The following is a 17,138-nucleotide window of genomic DNA, read 5'->3' on the forward strand; positions in this document are numbered from 1 at the left end:
ACACTTTTCATCTGATCTGCGGTAATAATACAATAATGATAACAACTTTACACAATGGAATGCAATGGAAACCTGTGCAATGGAAACCTGACACTGCTTTTATGAGAGTCCGTAATCAGCAGCAGTACAACACCTGTTGACAGTGTGTGAATGGGGATGAAATACTGGAGGTCGTATATGTCAGGTGACATGATCGTGGATCCAGGACGTGAACTTGCTGACCTTGGTGTAGACCCCCGGCAGGTTGGGTCTGCCACAGCCCGCCCCCCAACTAACGATGCCAATCAGGAACCAGCGTCCCTCGCCCGGCGCCCGGCAAGACAATGGACCCCCCGAGTCACCCTGGGAAGGAAGGCACACACACACATGCACACATTTCAGCTTTTGGTAAACAGTTTGAACTGATGGTACATTTTATTATCTCTTTATACAAACAAATTTGCCCGCATATATGTAATCTAGGTAGAACCAGAGTAATCTAGTAAGAGAGTAATGACACTCCTGTTGACTCACATTGTAACAATGGAATGCGGAAGTGCTCATTCTATCTCAATGGAATAGTTCTAGCCATAGGAGCAATGTTTGGTACCATAGGTACCCGCTTTGCGGCGAGATCAAAGCGTGTCACCACTCTCTTACTAGATTACTCTGGGTAGAACTAAATGAACAGTGCTGTGCTGTAAAATTCTGGATTTGTTTCCATACAATAGGCTACAGTCAGTTTCGGATACGGTTCTCAGAACTTCATTTGGGCCCTGCTCAGGAGGAGTAAAACTTAAAAATAAATAAATAATAATAATAATATCTAAAATAGCAACAAATGTTCTACAAGCTCACAATGCTTGTAGATCAGCTGTTTTCATTTTTCTTGAGATTTCTTTTAACCCATTTAGGCCTGACGTCGAGATTTAAAAAATGTCTTCAAAATCCTGACAAAACCTTATGTCTCTGTATCAGTGGTGCTCAATATTTCATGTCAAGGACCCCAAAAATGATATGTACGTAATATCCCTCTGCCGCCCCATCTGAAAATATGTTGTTCCAGGGACCTCCCCAGAAGCAAAGATTTGAGTTAAAGATTTGAGTTAAAACGATTTAAAAAAAATAGCAGACCTACAAGTTCATAGCGCGGCACTCGGTGCCGCGCTATGAACTTGTAGATCTGCTATTTTTCAATAGCTAAAGTATAACATAATGCTTTAAAAGTGGTTCCCGCCCCAAAATGGGTTAAAACATATGATTAGTCTGACATATAGTTGTGCTCCTACCCTACAGGCGTCCTGCTCTCCCGTGGGGACCCCAGCACACAGCATACGTGGCGAGATGGGGCCGTACCTCTTCTTACATTCACTCTGGCTCAGTATGGACACCTCCGCTTTCTGGAGCACCGTAGGCAGGACTTTGTCTGCGGGAGGGAGTGGAAGAGAGCGGACAATAATGTTCGTATAGGATTACCCTGAAAAACTTTTTTTTTCTTCCCCAAAATGAGTTAATAGCACAGGCAGACTCTTCACATACTAGAGCATGTCTGAAATAAGTGTCAGAGCTGAAATCGACATGTAAATATGAAATATTTCAATGCTTAAACATGTAGCTAGGTGTAATGTTAGAGACCACAGAAGTGAACCTTTCAAGCCTGTTTTTTTCGCTGTTTTCTGCAAGACATCACTCTATATGCCATATCTCCAAAACTGGTGGGCCAAACTGAACAACCAATATGTCAATTTGAAGCTATGATTCCCTGCTTTCATATGACGTGAAAAAACTAAAATTCAAAAAAATCCAATGGCAGTCTCAGTCTCAGTCAAATTTGGTCGAATGGCCTGACCTGTAGATTTACTGTATATATTCCTGAATATGCCTGTCTGATTGTTTTTTAAATTTGTCTTTCCCTGGGATGGAAAAGGGATTACTGACTATTCAGGCCCCCCATGTGAAGCATATTATGCACCAGGAAGTTGGCAGGAACCAGTGTTGATTTCGTCGACTAAAACTAAGACGAAAAATGTCCGTCGTACCTTTTTTCACTGACGAAAACTAAATGGAAACTAAATGAAAACTTAGCTATTATGACTAAAACTAAGCTAAATGTATTGACAATTTCGTCAACAAATAAAAACTAGACTAAAATGTTAGGGAGGGACTAGTGGACAAGAGATCCAGTATAAGTCATTTTACAAGTGGTTGCATGCTGAAAATAGCCGATCTACAAGCTCACAACACGTCGCAGCGTAAAATCAGCCATTATACGATGGCATCAAGGCCCGGAAAATACATTTTAGTCGACTAAATCAACTGTAGATTTAGTCGACTAAATTCTTATGATATTTAGTCAACTAAAACTAGACTAACACTAAAGTATAGTGTATGCGCATGCTTAAAGTGAATGGCACATCGAGTGGCAAATCGAGTGGCAAAGCAACATGCAAAGTGAGTTTAACATTGTTTAATGTCGTTTAATGCAATCAGATATGACTTTTCTGTGTGGATGTATGGGCTGTGAAGGCCAGAAAGTACTTTTTGCCACTCAGTAGGCGTTCCTACATAACTTCCTGGTTTGATGATGATGTCACGCGCATACCCTCTATTCCAGGTGACTAAAATGTGACTTAAACTAAATGAACACTATTCAAGAGACTATGACTAAAACTAAAATAGAAATTTGCTGCCAAAAACAACACTGGCAGGAACCCATCACGCTCGTGTTCTGTGGTTATTTCATATTGTTGCAGAAGTCGAGACTCGAGTGGAAACCTTGTATGGAGAAAAACCTATTTTTTATTTTTTTCTCCAAAATGAGTTAATAGCACAGGCAGAGTCTTCACATACTAGAGCATGTCTGAAATAAGTGTCAGAGCTGAAATCGACATGTAAATATGAAATAAATGCTTAAACATGTAGCTAGGTGTAATGTTAGAGTCCACAGAAGTGAACCTTTCAAGCCTGTTTTCTCAACTCGCTGTTTTCTGCAAGACATTACTCTATAAGCCATATCTCCAAAACTGGTGGGTCAAACTTTACAACCAATATGTCAAATTGATTCCCTGCTTTCATATGACATGAAAAACGAAAAATCAAAAAAAAGATCCAATGGCAGTCCCTCAGTCAAATTTAGTCACATTTGAGTACTTTTTCCCACCACTACTCACCCTCCTCCGAGCGGTAGCCCCAGCCAGTGACCCAGCAGTGGTGTTCCTGGGTGAGGCTCTGGGAGCGGCCAGGGAGGCACACAGGTTGCACCAGGGGCCGCAGAGAGGCGGGCCACGGCCTCTTCAGCTGCAGCAGGGCCACGTCGTAGTCAAACGTGCGCGTGTTGTAATACTCGTGCACCACAATTCGACGGATCTCCGCCACGAACCTGGCGCTGCCCTGCGTCACCATGCCGAGGTGGGCGGTCCACGGCCGTGGGTCTGACGTCCTGGCACAGTGAGGGGTCAAGGGTCACCGAAGCGACTCTCAATAAAGGACTTAACTTAGCTTATGTGATTTGACAATAACAATCACTTACCGTTATTATGCCTTTAAGCATATTGGTCATCACATAGTCGTTACCCTTTATTACTTGACAGTCAATATAAAATGCTTCATAATGTTGTTATGATTATTGTTATAAATCATTATGAATATTTGTTGTGAGTGCTTATAACTATAACAGGTAGTTTCGAGGAAGCAATCTGATTGGTTGAAATAGCCATCTAGCCGTGCTTATATGAGCATGATGGCACAGCTAATCAAAACAGCTCTGCTGTCTCACAGAGCAGAGCCAACTGAGGGGCTAAGCTAGCAGTTTGCATGGTGGGACATTTGCGGTCATAGTGGCTAAATCTGGAATTACAAAATTCTGAATTTCTATCGAATATTTTAGTTACAATGAAATTAGGTTGATGTGTTTTTTGACTGTTGTATAATTGCAATATTACACTTGAGGGTGTGCTTTATCGTCATTATTGGCACTTTCCTGACCGCATCACTGGCGTGCCAAAAATCACGATAAAGCACACCCTCTTGTGTAATATTGCTTAATTTACATTGTTATTACCTGATTATAATGCATTTATACTGTAGTGTAGATAGATTAGGTGGACGTCATGGGGAAAACCTTCTGATCATTCGGTTGTGAACATCACCCACCTGTCCTTGCTGAAGCAGTGGGCAGCAGAGATCAGCCAATCAGAAGAGAGGACAGAGGCCCCGCAGTGCAGATTACCGGAGAAGTGCAGGCTGACCTGCCATGGCCACTCCCCCTCCACTGCACTGGCTCCGCCCACAATCCGCTCGAACTCTGTTGATGAGCTCACCTTCTTCACTGGAGACGGATGACCACAGGCTGTAGGACACGCCATGATGGATGGGCGGATTAGGTCATACAGTAAATGGATCGGAGTGTGTGTGTGTGTGTGTGTGTGTGTGTGTGTGTGTGTAATATAAGTTCTTGTTCAAGACTTTATTGTGCTTACACCTGGCATCCATATTGATGTCATTATGGGCAGAAATATTCAGAAAATGACAATAATAGCTCTGTCTGTCCGTCAGTCAGTCAGTCTGTCTGTCTGTCAGCACGTGCGTGCATGCAGATTGTTGAGTCCCCAGTCTGACAGACAGGTCTGCTGCAACCTCATTAAATATACAGTAAGGTGTGTGTGTGTGTGTGTGTGTGTGTGTGTGTGTGTGTGTGTGTGTGTGTGTGTGTGTGTGTGTGTGTGTGTGTGTGTGTGTGTGATCTGCTATTGAAAAATAGCAGATCTACAAGCTCATAGAGCTATGAGCTTAGGTCTGCTATTTTTGAAAAATCGAAGAACGACATAGAAACAGCTTTTTCAGAAAACTGTCAGGATGTAGAAGGCATTTTTAGAATCTGATCTCAGGTCAAAATGGAGTAAACTTCCAAATAAAGCAATACAAATGTGTGTTTGTGTGTGTGCAGTGCACTGACTCACCACAGTCATCCTCGTCGCTATTGTCCAGGCAGTCGGCCACTCCATCACACTTTGCATTCTTCTTCAGGATGCAGGCCCCGCTGTCGCACTGGTATTTAATCGCAGAGCACGTGGTCTCTGAGAAATATGGGACACATTAAGATGATTAGTATTTGGTCAGCACAAGGGTACACACGCACGCTCTCACGCACGCTCTCACGCATACACACGCACACGCACACGCACACACACACGCACACGCACACGCACACACACACACACACACACTACATCCAGCAGTGACATGAGAAAATAATATATCTCCATACCCCGACTGCAGTTGACTTCATCTCTCCCGTCATCGCAGTCTCTCTCTCCGTTGCAGACATAAAAAGGGTGCATGGGCGTATCTTCATTTTCATCGCAGTTCTTCGAAGGCTTTGCTGGAAAGGTATAGCAATAATGTTATATGGGTCCCTTTTTACACTCTAAATTCAATGGATTTCACTGTATCCAACAAACATAATGTACTGTATATATACTGGAAGTATACTATATGGAAGTATACTATAACAGCCAAGTGTATGGTGTATGTAAGTATACTATAGCAGCCATGTGTATGTATGGTGTATGTAAGTATTTGCGTACAGCAGAAGACTTCGTCACTCTCATCCAGACAGTCGTCCAGGCCGTCACATCGACGGCTCTTCTCCACACACAGCCCCGATGTGCACAGGAAGTAGCCCTCTGGACAGGCTGTAGAGAAGGCATGGACAGGAAGAGAGGTTAGGGGGTTTAGGGCAGTGTAGAAGGCATGGACAGGAAGAGAGGTTAGGGGGTTCAGGGCAGTGTAGCCCTCTGGACAGGCTGTATAAGGCATGGACAGGAAGAGAGGTTAGGGGGTTTAGGGCAGTGAAGTAGCCCTCTGGACAGGCTGTAGAAGGCATGGACAGGAAGAGAGGTTAGGGGGTTTAGGGCAGTGAAGTAGCCCTCTGGACAGGCTGTAGAAGGCATGGACAGGAAGAGAGGTTAGGGGGTTCAGGGCAGTGTAGTCCTCTGGACAGGCTGTATAAGGCATGGACAGGAAGAGAGGTTAGGGCTATATAGAGTCTGGACCTATAGCCCCATGAGCTGAGTAACAGAATGCTATATAGAGTCTGGACCTATAGCCCCCATGAGCTGAGTAACAGAATGCTATATAGAGTCTGGGACTATAGCCCCCATGAGATGAGTAACAGAATGCTATATAGAGTCTGGACCTATAGCCCCCATGAGCTGAGTAACAGAATGCTACATAGAGTCTGGACCTATAGCCCCCATGAGCTGAGTAACAGAATGCTACATAGAGTCTGGACCTATAGCCCCCATGAGCTGAGTAACAGAATGCTATATAGAGTCTGGACCTACAGCCTCCATGAGCTGAGTAACAGAATGCTATATAGAGTCTGGACCTATAGCCCCCATGAGCTGAGTAACAGAATGCTATATAGAGTCTGGACCTATAGCCCCCATGAGCTGAGTAACAGAATGCTATATAGAGTCTGGACCTATAGCCCCCATGAGCTGAGTAACAGAATGCTATATAGAGTCTGGACCTATAGCCCCCATGAGCTGAGTAACAGAATGCTATATAGAGTCTGGACCTATAGCCCCCATGAGCTGAGTAACAGAATGCTATATAGAGTCTGGACCTACAGCCCCCATGAGCTGAGTAACAGAATGCTATATAGAGTCTGGACCTATAGCCCCCATGAGCTGAGTAACATAATGCTACATAGAGTCTGGACCTATAGCCCCATGAGCTGAGTAACAGAATGCTATATAGAGTCTGGACCTACAGCCCCATGAGCTGAGTAACATAATGCTACATAGAGTCTGGACCTATAGCCCCATGAGCTGAGTAACAGAATGCTATATAGAGTCTGGACCTACAGCCCCATGAGCTGAGTAACAGAATGCTACATAGAGTCTGGACATATAGCCCCCATGAGCTGAGTAACATAATGCTACATAGAGTCTGGACCTATAGCCCCCATGAGCTGAGTAACAGAATGCTATATAGAGTCTGGACCTATAGCCCCATGAGCTGAGTAACAGAATGCTATATAGAGTCTGGACCTATAGCCCCCATGAGCTGAGTAACGGAAGCTGCCATTTCCGTTCACGAAAATATATATTTTTATTTCCTTTTTCTGCTAAGCAACAATCTATGGCCTTAGATGTTTTCTATTTATATTAGGATAAATATGCGAGACTGTAAAGACTAAACGGAAGTGGTGAGGAGGCTCCACTTCCGCTGTATCCGGATACTCATGAGACTTTTTTCCGTTGGCCCAGACTGTATGATGAAGCGTTTGGAAATGGCGGTGGCAACAGTCTGGTAACGCGAGACTAAGGGCAGTGTGACAGGGGACAGAAGCAGACTAAGGGCAGTGTGACAGGGGACAGAAGGAGCACAGACATATTAGAGCAGGGGGGCCCACACCTTTTTGACTTGAGAGCCACTTTCAAAATGACCAGCTCAACAAGATCTACCCACCAATATGATCATTGCTGAAATGTGTTTAAAAATGTACGGGGGCTTTGGAATAGCGTCGCTGGCGTTACACACAGCAAGACATAACACAAACACACTTGGAATGGGGAAATAGAGGGACAAATGGAATTGGTAGGGTGTTTTTTGTGTTTTTGTAATACAAGTATTGCATTGTGGGTTTGAACTGACAAGTCACCATAATTCAAGTGTCAGATTCCCAAAAGTTATTTTTTAACAGCGTATTTAAATTAAATATATTTTTAGGACCATGCCATGCTGTGATCTACCTGCACAGCCTTTGTGATCTACTGGTAGATCGCGATCTACCTTTTGGGCACCCCTGTATTAGAGGGTACATTACAATATTCAATGGGGTCAACGCCTAAAGACAGAACTGTGGACACACAGGTTTTGTGATTTTTTTTTCATGTCAAGAAGACCCTCATCTGAAAATGTTTAGTGCCAGAGACCCACATATACAAACTAAATATAAAAATCTAATAATATATATATATAATATATAAAATTAAATAAAACATTCACACATTTTCTTAAGATTTTTGGACAATAGAGGATCTATGGTAGATAAATAGCCCATTAGGATTAAAGTATTAACCCATTTTGGGCGGGAACCCCTTTTGGTGTTAGCATTATGTTATGCTTTAGCTATTGAAAAATAGAGCTTGTAGGTCTGCTATTTTTGAAAAATCGAAGAACCACTGACATAGAAACATAGCTTTTTCAGAAAACTGTCAGGATGTAGAAGACATTTTTAGAATCTGATCTCAGGCCTAAATGGGTTTTAAACTGATTTTAATGCCAGCCATACTAACGAATTGTGCTGCGGGGACCCCACTTAAGCTTTGAGAACCACTGACTTACAGTACTGTAGATGCATTTCTGTGTGACCTTCACTGAAATACAATACATCAATTCTCCCCACTAACTTCACCACTGTTACAAGTCTTCTAGGCTCTAGTTCAGTCTTGCTCTAGTTAACCTTCACTTAATGTGGCCCTCAGGTTAATGTCAGAATACTGATATAATATTGGTTTCAGCTGTTTACAATTCCACAACATGAAAACATGACCCGCTTTAATTACTTCAGTCTAAATTAGTAGCTCATTGCTCAACAGAAGTATAATTAAAGGCATTTGAAAAGACATAAAAATGTTAATTTTCAGGATTCCAATTCAAAAATAGCAAAAGAATAATTCAAGATTTCAATTCGAAAATAGCAAAAATAGCTGATCTACAAGCTCAAAATGCGTCGCACTGCGACAGTAATATATGGCCCTAGGGAGTGAGTGTGGAAATATAGTGGCCCTCTCCATCGTCAAAGTTGCCCACCCCTGGTTTAGTTCATATATGGGCAACTGGCGGCCCGGGGGCCACATGCGGCCCTCACCTTCACTTAACCCATTCTGGGCGGGAACCCCTTTAGGTGTTCTAACCCTTCTGGACGGGAACCCCTCTTCTGTACAGTATGTACAGTATTCAAAAATTACCCAAAAAATTATGCTGCTATATAAATATTTGAGAATAAGTATTTCAGAAAACTTAGGTCCGTTTTTAGAAGGCATTTTTAGAATCGGCCTCAGTCCAAAATGGGTTTGCGGCCCGCAGGTTAATATCTTAAGACTGATATATTATTGATATCAGCTGTTACAATTCCAAACAATGCAAACATGACCCGCTTTAATTACTTCAGTCTATATTAGTAGCTTAAAAATGTTTGTCCAATTTATTTGCATTTAAGTTCATAAAGTAAATTCATTTGAAATTAAATAAAAATTTTCTTTTCAGGATTCCAATTCAAAAATAGCAAAACAAATAATTCAGAATCTCAATTAAAATATAGCAATCTAAGATTGTAGATCTTGCATAATAGACAGAATATGCAAAGTGGCCCTCTGGAGTGAGTGTGGAACTATTATAGTGGCCTTCTCTCCACTGTCTGCATGCAGCTTCTAAGTTGCCCACCCCTGCTCTGGTTGTTTGCACGACAGACATACGTACGCTGGCTGATGTTGAAGCTGCTGTAGGAAGCCTGGAAGGGCTGCTCCGCGGCCCGGGAGCTGCAGCGGAACTCCACCTCAGCGTGGTGGTCAGCGATCCGGAACACCGTGGCGTGGCCCACGTAGCCGCCGCAGAATCTATGGCAGGAAATGAGCCATCAGCAAACCATCGACTCAAAGCGGGCTGTCTAGCGGATGTTGATAATGGAACTCACTGCGGTGTGTGCACACGCATACATAAACAATACATGTTGTCGACACCGTGACACATGCCGTATAGGGCACATTATGCATGCATGTGTGCATGCACGCACACGCACACACACACGGAAACAAGAATCTCAATACTTGCAGCACGTACATGACTTCGTTGACCTTCCACCAGCCGCTTTCACAGCCTCTCATGTCTTTTCGTTTCAGTACGTAGTTCTCGAACCTCAGTTCAACTCCTAAACCACGGTTAGGGGTCTGCAGAAGAATAACAGAACCTCAGTCAGTATAAGAGCCGTTATTATACCGTCATTATTACCAAATCATAACTATACCATTATACTTGGTGTGTGTGTGTGTGTGTGTGTGTGTGTGTGTGTGTGTGTGTGTGTGTGTGTGTGTGTGTGTGTGTGTGTGTGTGTGTGTGTGTGTGTGTGTGTGTGTGTGTGTGTGTGTGTGTGTGCGCGTGTGTGTGTGAATTTACACCGTCCGTACCTGGAAAGTCCAGGTGCAGAGACAGCGAGGAGGAAGCATGCTAGGGTGGAAGGGGCTATAGAGATGACCTTGGAAGGGCCGGGTCTCAATGTGAGACACACCCACTGTGGGACAGACAAGAGACATGTGAGACACACCCACTGTGGGACAGACAAGAGACATGTGAGACACACCCACTGTGGGACAGACAAGAGACATGTGAGACACACCCACTGTGGGACATAGACAGAGACACGACCCGGAGCATTGATTGTCACTGAAGGGTTCTGTTCACTTCCAGGGTCTAATGTTTAGTTAATCATTACGATCCTTGTTGAGTTACCCGACGCTTTTTAAGTCAACAAGTTAAATGACTCACTTTGGTCAGAGATGGCCTCAAAGTGGCCTCTGAAGCTCTTGTTGCCGTGGGTCATTCGGAATGACAGCAGCATCACATTGGAGGTGGACACCAGAGACAAAGGCCTGGACACTGGCTCGCACACCCTGCACAGTATACAGATATACTTATATAAGGACATAACATCAGTATCTCTATCGTCACACTATAGTAGCATATGTTATACTTTGTTGTGTTGCTGTCACATTTAAGCCCAGTCGACACAAATTATTTGCAGGGACAAATTAGCCATTGGGCCAGTGGGGCCGAGACCCAGGGGCCCTTGGCTCCCAGGGGCCCTTCGGGGAAATTGGTGGGGGTTAATCCGTCCCTGATTATTTGTGATGCGACGAAACCGCGGCGAGAAATTGTAGCGGTCTGAATTGCTCCGTTGCACAGTGGTCGGCACAGTTTGGGGTTTCTGTTGTAAGTGGTTGCGAATTGCGAGTCATTGGTGTGGACTGCCTGGACTGGTAAAAGCTATATTTTACAGTTACTTATGTTCGAGAAATATACAATATTTGGCAAGAAATTGTATTGTGTTTTCTACACTTAAATAAATCACTGACCAGTAAAAATCCTTCACAAGAGCAAAATATTCTCTGGCAGGGGGATGATATTTTAGAACATACGGTATACTTGACAGAGGGACATATTTTGATGAAACGCTCGCTCTCAATAAAAAGCTTCTTGAAAAGAAAAACACATCTCCCAGAGCTTAAACTGATTTTGGTCTCACCTATACGTCACTGACTCACCTGTGGAGAGTGCGCCCCCTGATGGGCAGCAGTGCGTCATACACGGTGAGGGCGTCACTCACGCAGTCACTGGGCTCAATCATAAAAGAGTCGATGGTCAGGCGGATCACAGAACCCGGGGCGGACGTCAGCTTCACATAGCAGCTCAAGCCGCCCCAAGATGAGTAGACATTTAAAGGGACATTCACTCCGGGCAGGTTGGCATACAGCTTATCAACACACTGTGAGCCTGGATGGAGGAGAAATAACATTGGTATACTGGAGTCTCAGTGTGACTCCCAAGCCACGGTTATGGATCTGTAGCAATCGAAATTAAGTAGTTAATTATTTTTCCATTCCTAGAAATGTAGTGCAGTCAAAAGTATATTATTTGTCTTTGAAATGTAGTGGAGTAAATTAAAAGTCACTAAGGGGCGACTCACACGGTCGCAACAGATTGATGTATGCTTGTTGTATGAGATGTATAGCTGATGCAAGCTCGCAATGCATTTCCAATGGGAGTCACATGGTTTGACACAACATACGTGTTGTATGAGGGGGAGGGGGGCAGTCGAAACACAGCCGAAAGCCATACAACAGCTTGTAGTCCAAAATGTTGTATCAAACCATGTGACTTCCATTGGAAATGCATTGGGGCGGCCATGACACTTACAGCTTGCTTACATCTAGCATGCATCAATGTTGTATACTAGATCGAAAGGTGTGAGTGAGGCCCAAGTCTCCAAAATTACAAATACTCAAGTAAAATACAGATTTTACTTAAGTACAGTACTCAAGTAAATGTACTTTATTACTGTCCAGTACTTAAGGTCTCTCATGCACACTCCAACAGATTTTCACATACACAGGTTCTGGTTCCGACTACAATTCAAAATGTGTCTTGAATGCAGTAGGGAAGTGGAGCAGGCTGAGACTGGGTATACCTAGCTCTGGTCCATAGCTCTAAGAGCAACGCATTAGAGCTATGGACCAGAGCTAGGGTATACCTAAACGGACACCCCCCTGTACACCCTGTTATGTTACACTGACATTAGATCTAACATACTGACCTGACATCATTGAAATGACAGCACTATGTATGTTGCAATTTGTGTTCATCACTTGTCTCAGAGTGCTGTAAATTACATCATTTTTTTCCACGTACAGTACAATCAACAGACGTTTCCACTATACATACACAATAGCGGCCAGTGGTTCTAAAACGTTTTCATGTCAAGGACCTCCAAATTAGTATGTATTTGGCCACGGACCCCCATATCAACAGATTCTGTGCCCATACAAGATTTGTGTTGTTAAATTGTTTCAAAACAATATTCCAATTGGTTTTCAAATTGCCATGTTGGCCTATAGGATATAGGGTGATTTTGATGCAATATTAACACATTTTGCTGGGGAACCCAATGAACCATGAATGAACCCCATCAAGGACCCCTGGGGGTCCCCTGACCCACTTTGAGAACCATTGAACTGTTGTCTACACAACCCTCTCATCACGCTTTATTGAGTGTCTATTAAGTGCATGAACTCACCTGCTGCAGTTGATGAGTAATCTGACCGCTGAGCAGCTGAGGGGAACACAATAGGTAGTCGGTCACTCTCAGTACACACTGACCACTGACTGACTAACACATTTCCATAGACACACACACACACACACACACACACACACACACACACACACTCCCCCCTTTTCCCTCACTGTATATGTTTCTTTTCCCTTTTTACCTCCATTATCATGAATTCCTGTTCTGTTCTTTGTCTATATAGAAGTGTCTATTTGTACGTCTCTACATGTTTTGATGGACCCTCTTGTAAACAAGTGTAATGCTTAATTGGGTCGTCCACTCACAGTTAACAGTCTTTGTATTGAGTTTGTGCTTGTACTGTAATTCTGCAAACTGTTAATAAATATTTCAATCAATCAATCAAAACAAACACACACACGCACACGCACACGCACACACACACACACACACACACACACACACACACACACACACACACACACACACCATTGACAAGGATGGAGTCGATATCAACTGGAAGGCCCAGCAGGTCTCCTACAGATGTCCTGTTCTTTATGCTGGTGTGGACAGAGTCTCTAAGGATTGCTCCCACGCAGTCTTCACACATTCCTGGGTAGCTCTTCAGGTGAGGAACCACAAACACCATCCAAAAATGGACCAGCACGCCACCTTTATTGTTGTTACTGGGCAAAACATATACACACGCTTTAAAGCAGTGATTAGCAACCGTTGTCATTTCAAGGACCCCCCGAGTCTGATATGCATCATTAGGCCAATCTCTGGGACCCCAATCTACATTGTAAAACTCTCAGTGTTTATTTAACTGTGTCTCTGAGGGACCCTTGTGGGTCCATGACCATTTGGTTCCTTTTGTACTGTCTGTACGTGCTCTCTGAGTTAAATGGTAAATAAAATGGTAAATGGTGCATTTATATAGCGCCTTTATCCAAGGCGCTTTACATAGATTGTGCATTACATTCACCCATTCACACACACATTCATACACCGATGCAACCATGCAAGGTACCAACCAGCACATCAGGAGCAATTAGGGGTTCAGTGTCTTGCTCAAGGACACTTCGACACTAACTCTGGGGGAGCCCGGGTTCGAGCTGGCGACCTTGCGGTTGCCATCCGGAATCTCTACCCCTGAGCCACCGCCGCCCCAGCCACAGTCCCATAAGTGTCCATGGACCCCTGGTGGTACCCACTACCCACTACCCAGACCTGCATCTGACTGTTGAGTGTTTAAAAGGCCCACACAGTGTAGTAATCAGTGGTGTGAAATGCACAAAGAACACACTTGCTATTTTGTTACAGTATACCTGAGGTCGGAAATGACAGCATGCTTGTAGAGTTTGGCCACGGTTGACATTCTGTACACGTTGCTCACCTGTGTGTCACAGCAACAAACGACATCACAGATGATGAAGTATCACCACCTGTCATATTCATAATGATAAACACTTCACATGGCGTTCCAAGACAAACATTAGCATTGAACTCTTACACATACCACATGTTGTATCTTGTTGGCCATGAATACAAACTCCTGGGATTCTGCGTGACGGTACTCTGGGATAAATTCCACATTGGCCACCCGGAACATCCCAGTAAAATAGGTGGAGCTGTTACTTTCTCTGCGAACTAAATGAACATCAAATGATGACTATAGGCACAAAGAAGCAAATCAACTGTACAGTTTGCATATCTTATGCTCCTTGAACTCTACTGACCTAGTCAGTCCTCATAGTTCTTAGTCGATCAAGACTTAATAGTCATGTTTTTTTTTTCATGCTGGATTAATAGTCATGTTTTTTTTTTCATGCTGGATTAATTATTTATTGATAAAAGATGTATATGTATGTATATCTTGTAAACTCTAAACCATTTCATTACCAGTCTATAGGCCAATAGTGAGTAACTAGTAGCAATTGTGATATCGACATTTAGAATGATAAATTCTGAACCCTAATCAGTTCTGAACTCTGGATGATTATATGTGTGGCAAACACAATTGTATAGATGTGTTGATTAAACCAACTAACCATTATAACCTACTATGCTGTGGGACGGTGTGTTGAATGTACAGAAGGTCACTCAGATATAGGGCAAAATAAATGAGGACGTAGTGAACATTGATGAGGATGAATGGGATCATATGGGCCGTGTAAAGAAAATGTCTGTGTGCAACCATGTTAGACTCAGGGACGGATTAGCCCCTACAAGGGCCCCTGGGCCGGTAATATTTGCAGGGCCCCCTTAGCGTGCGCGCGATATTTTTGTGTTTTCCGTGTTTTTATCATCACCTAAATTTAACAAAATCAACAGCCAATGAAGAGCCCCAGGAGCCCTTTTCAGGGCGTCAAACCTAGTAGGCCTACCTCACGGTCCAATTTCCCCGAAGGGCCCCTGAGAGCCAAGGGCCCCTGGGCCACGGCCCCACGGCTAATTTGTCCCTGGTTAGACTTCAGCAGTTTAAAATCCTGCACCGACTGCAAATCTAAGACATACAGTAATACATGAACCCACAGCTATCACCTCTGTGCCTAAAATGTAAAGTCTCAGTTTTACATTTTGTGTCACCTATTGTGTCTGGTCTTGTCCTAAAATACAGGTACACATATTGGATGGATAGTTAACTATACCTCCCTTTTTTCTTTTTCTGTCACCGTTTGAGCTGAAATTATATTTTCCTCATCATTTATCTTTAATTTGTATGCCTAATATGTGTAGGCCTACAGATAGGCCTACATTATATCTATGTCCGTTTTATTTTTTCATGTCAAAATGTGAAGACTGACAATTTGTTGGTGTTACTGAGCCGTTTGTAAAACTCAAGTATAACCAATTAGTCAACAAATTCCTCAGTCAACTAATACTTTGTTAAGTCGAGGATAGCCCTAATATCCTGTTGTTATATTTTGGAGTACAGATCAGTGATGCAAGTTAAATGTAATGGTTCAGATATTGTAAAGTTCTTTGACTATATAGAAGTGTCTATTTGTACGTCTCTAAATGTTTTGATGAATTGAACATGGTGGACCCTCTTGTAAACAAGTGTAATGCTTAATTGGGTCGTCCACCCACAGTTAACAGTCTTTGTATTGAGTTTGTGCTTGAAATGTACTGTAATTCTGCAAACTGTTAATAAATATTTCAATCAATCAATCAATCAATCAAAGGCACTGGGAATTACATCAATTACAAAAGAGAAGCAATAAAACACGCGCACATCCACTAACTGAACGCCAGGTGCTGGGCTGAGGTAATTGATAGAAAGAAAATAGGGTCTGCACACTGAACTGAGCTCCAAAAGCTTAAGTAGGCTACCGGTATTTATTCTCACCACAGGGACATGACGTTTCGAGCCTCACCGTGAGTCTCGAAACGTCATGTCCCTGTGGTGAGAATAAATACTTAAGCTTTTGGAGCTCCGTTCAGTGTGCGGACCCTATTTTCTTTCTATCAATAATACAAAAGAGCTTTGCATCACACCTAGCCTGGTTCAACACTGTCGCGGCAGGCAATTTTTTTGCCAACGGATGATTCGGTCTGGCTTATTAGCCAGGCTACATCACACCCACTTACATATGAAAACCCACAGCAGGGACCACACGACGACCACCACCACAAACACCACCGCCGCGACGATGATAGCAATGTGCGGGACGTTCAGCAGGCGGTTCCACAGCGCCTTGACTTTACTGGACTTCCACCTGATTCTGGCCCTGTTGTACTTCCTGCACAGCTTCTCCAGAGTGTGGTCCACGGTGGCCACCTCCACAGACACATCTGCGACCTGCAGGAGAAGCATGGTCATGACATTCTCTCACATGATGAAGCCACTTAATGTAGCACTCAAATTTCCTTTGACCTTTGAAGTATAGTCAGTTCAATCTGCCAAGCCTCTAAACGGGATGTGGTTTATGGTGCTGAAGTGACATGGAATGAATTATGTCTCTGTACTGCAGGTCCCCAGCCAGCCATGCATATCAAATCCCTGGGGACTGTCATGTGGGTAATAAGGCCTGCTGCCTCCAGAGTCCAAACCCTGATGCTGAAGTGAATGAAACAGCATCCCATTACCATTTACCTCTCTCTCTCTCTCTCTCTATACACATATATATATATATATATATATATATATACACATATATATATATATATATATACATATATATATATATATATATATATACATATATATATATATATATATAATAAAAAGACAATGACTCACTCTCTCAAAACAAAATAAAATAAAAATAATGCTTTGGGTGACTGTTGGTTGGTGCACCAT

The 17,138-nt window shown here is 43.1% G+C and overlaps 1 protein-coding gene across 1 annotated transcript; it reads right to left on the minus strand.

Annotated features, from left to right (window-relative positions):
* Window positions 1–101: 101 nt before the first annotated feature.
* Window positions 102–16,571, minus strand: tmprss7 (transmembrane serine protease 7). The gene is made up of 17 exons (XM_079489356.1): window positions 16,427–16,571; window positions 14,352–14,482; window positions 14,161–14,228; window positions 13,322–13,518; window positions 12,839–12,874; window positions 11,310–11,538; window positions 10,534–10,658; window positions 10,176–10,279; window positions 9,832–9,938; window positions 9,472–9,608; window positions 5,565–5,672; window positions 5,246–5,359; window positions 4,938–5,054; window positions 4,132–4,327; window positions 3,150–3,418; window positions 1,269–1,405; window positions 102–342 (listed from the first exon to the last, which is right to left on the minus strand). Exons 2-17 carry the CDS (start codon window positions 14,442–14,444, stop codon window positions 181–183), a joined length of 2,199 nt encoding a protein of 732 aa, XP_079345482.1. The 5' UTR covers window positions 14,445–14,482; window positions 16,427–16,571; the 3' UTR covers window positions 102–180.
* Between the last annotated feature and the right edge of the window lie 567 nt (window positions 16,572–17,138).

This window comes from Electrona antarctica, assembly GCF_951216825.1.
Source record: "Electrona antarctica genome assembly, chromosome: 20".
NCBI classification, from domain to species: Eukaryota; Metazoa; Chordata; class Actinopteri; order Myctophiformes; family Myctophidae; genus Electrona; species Electrona antarctica.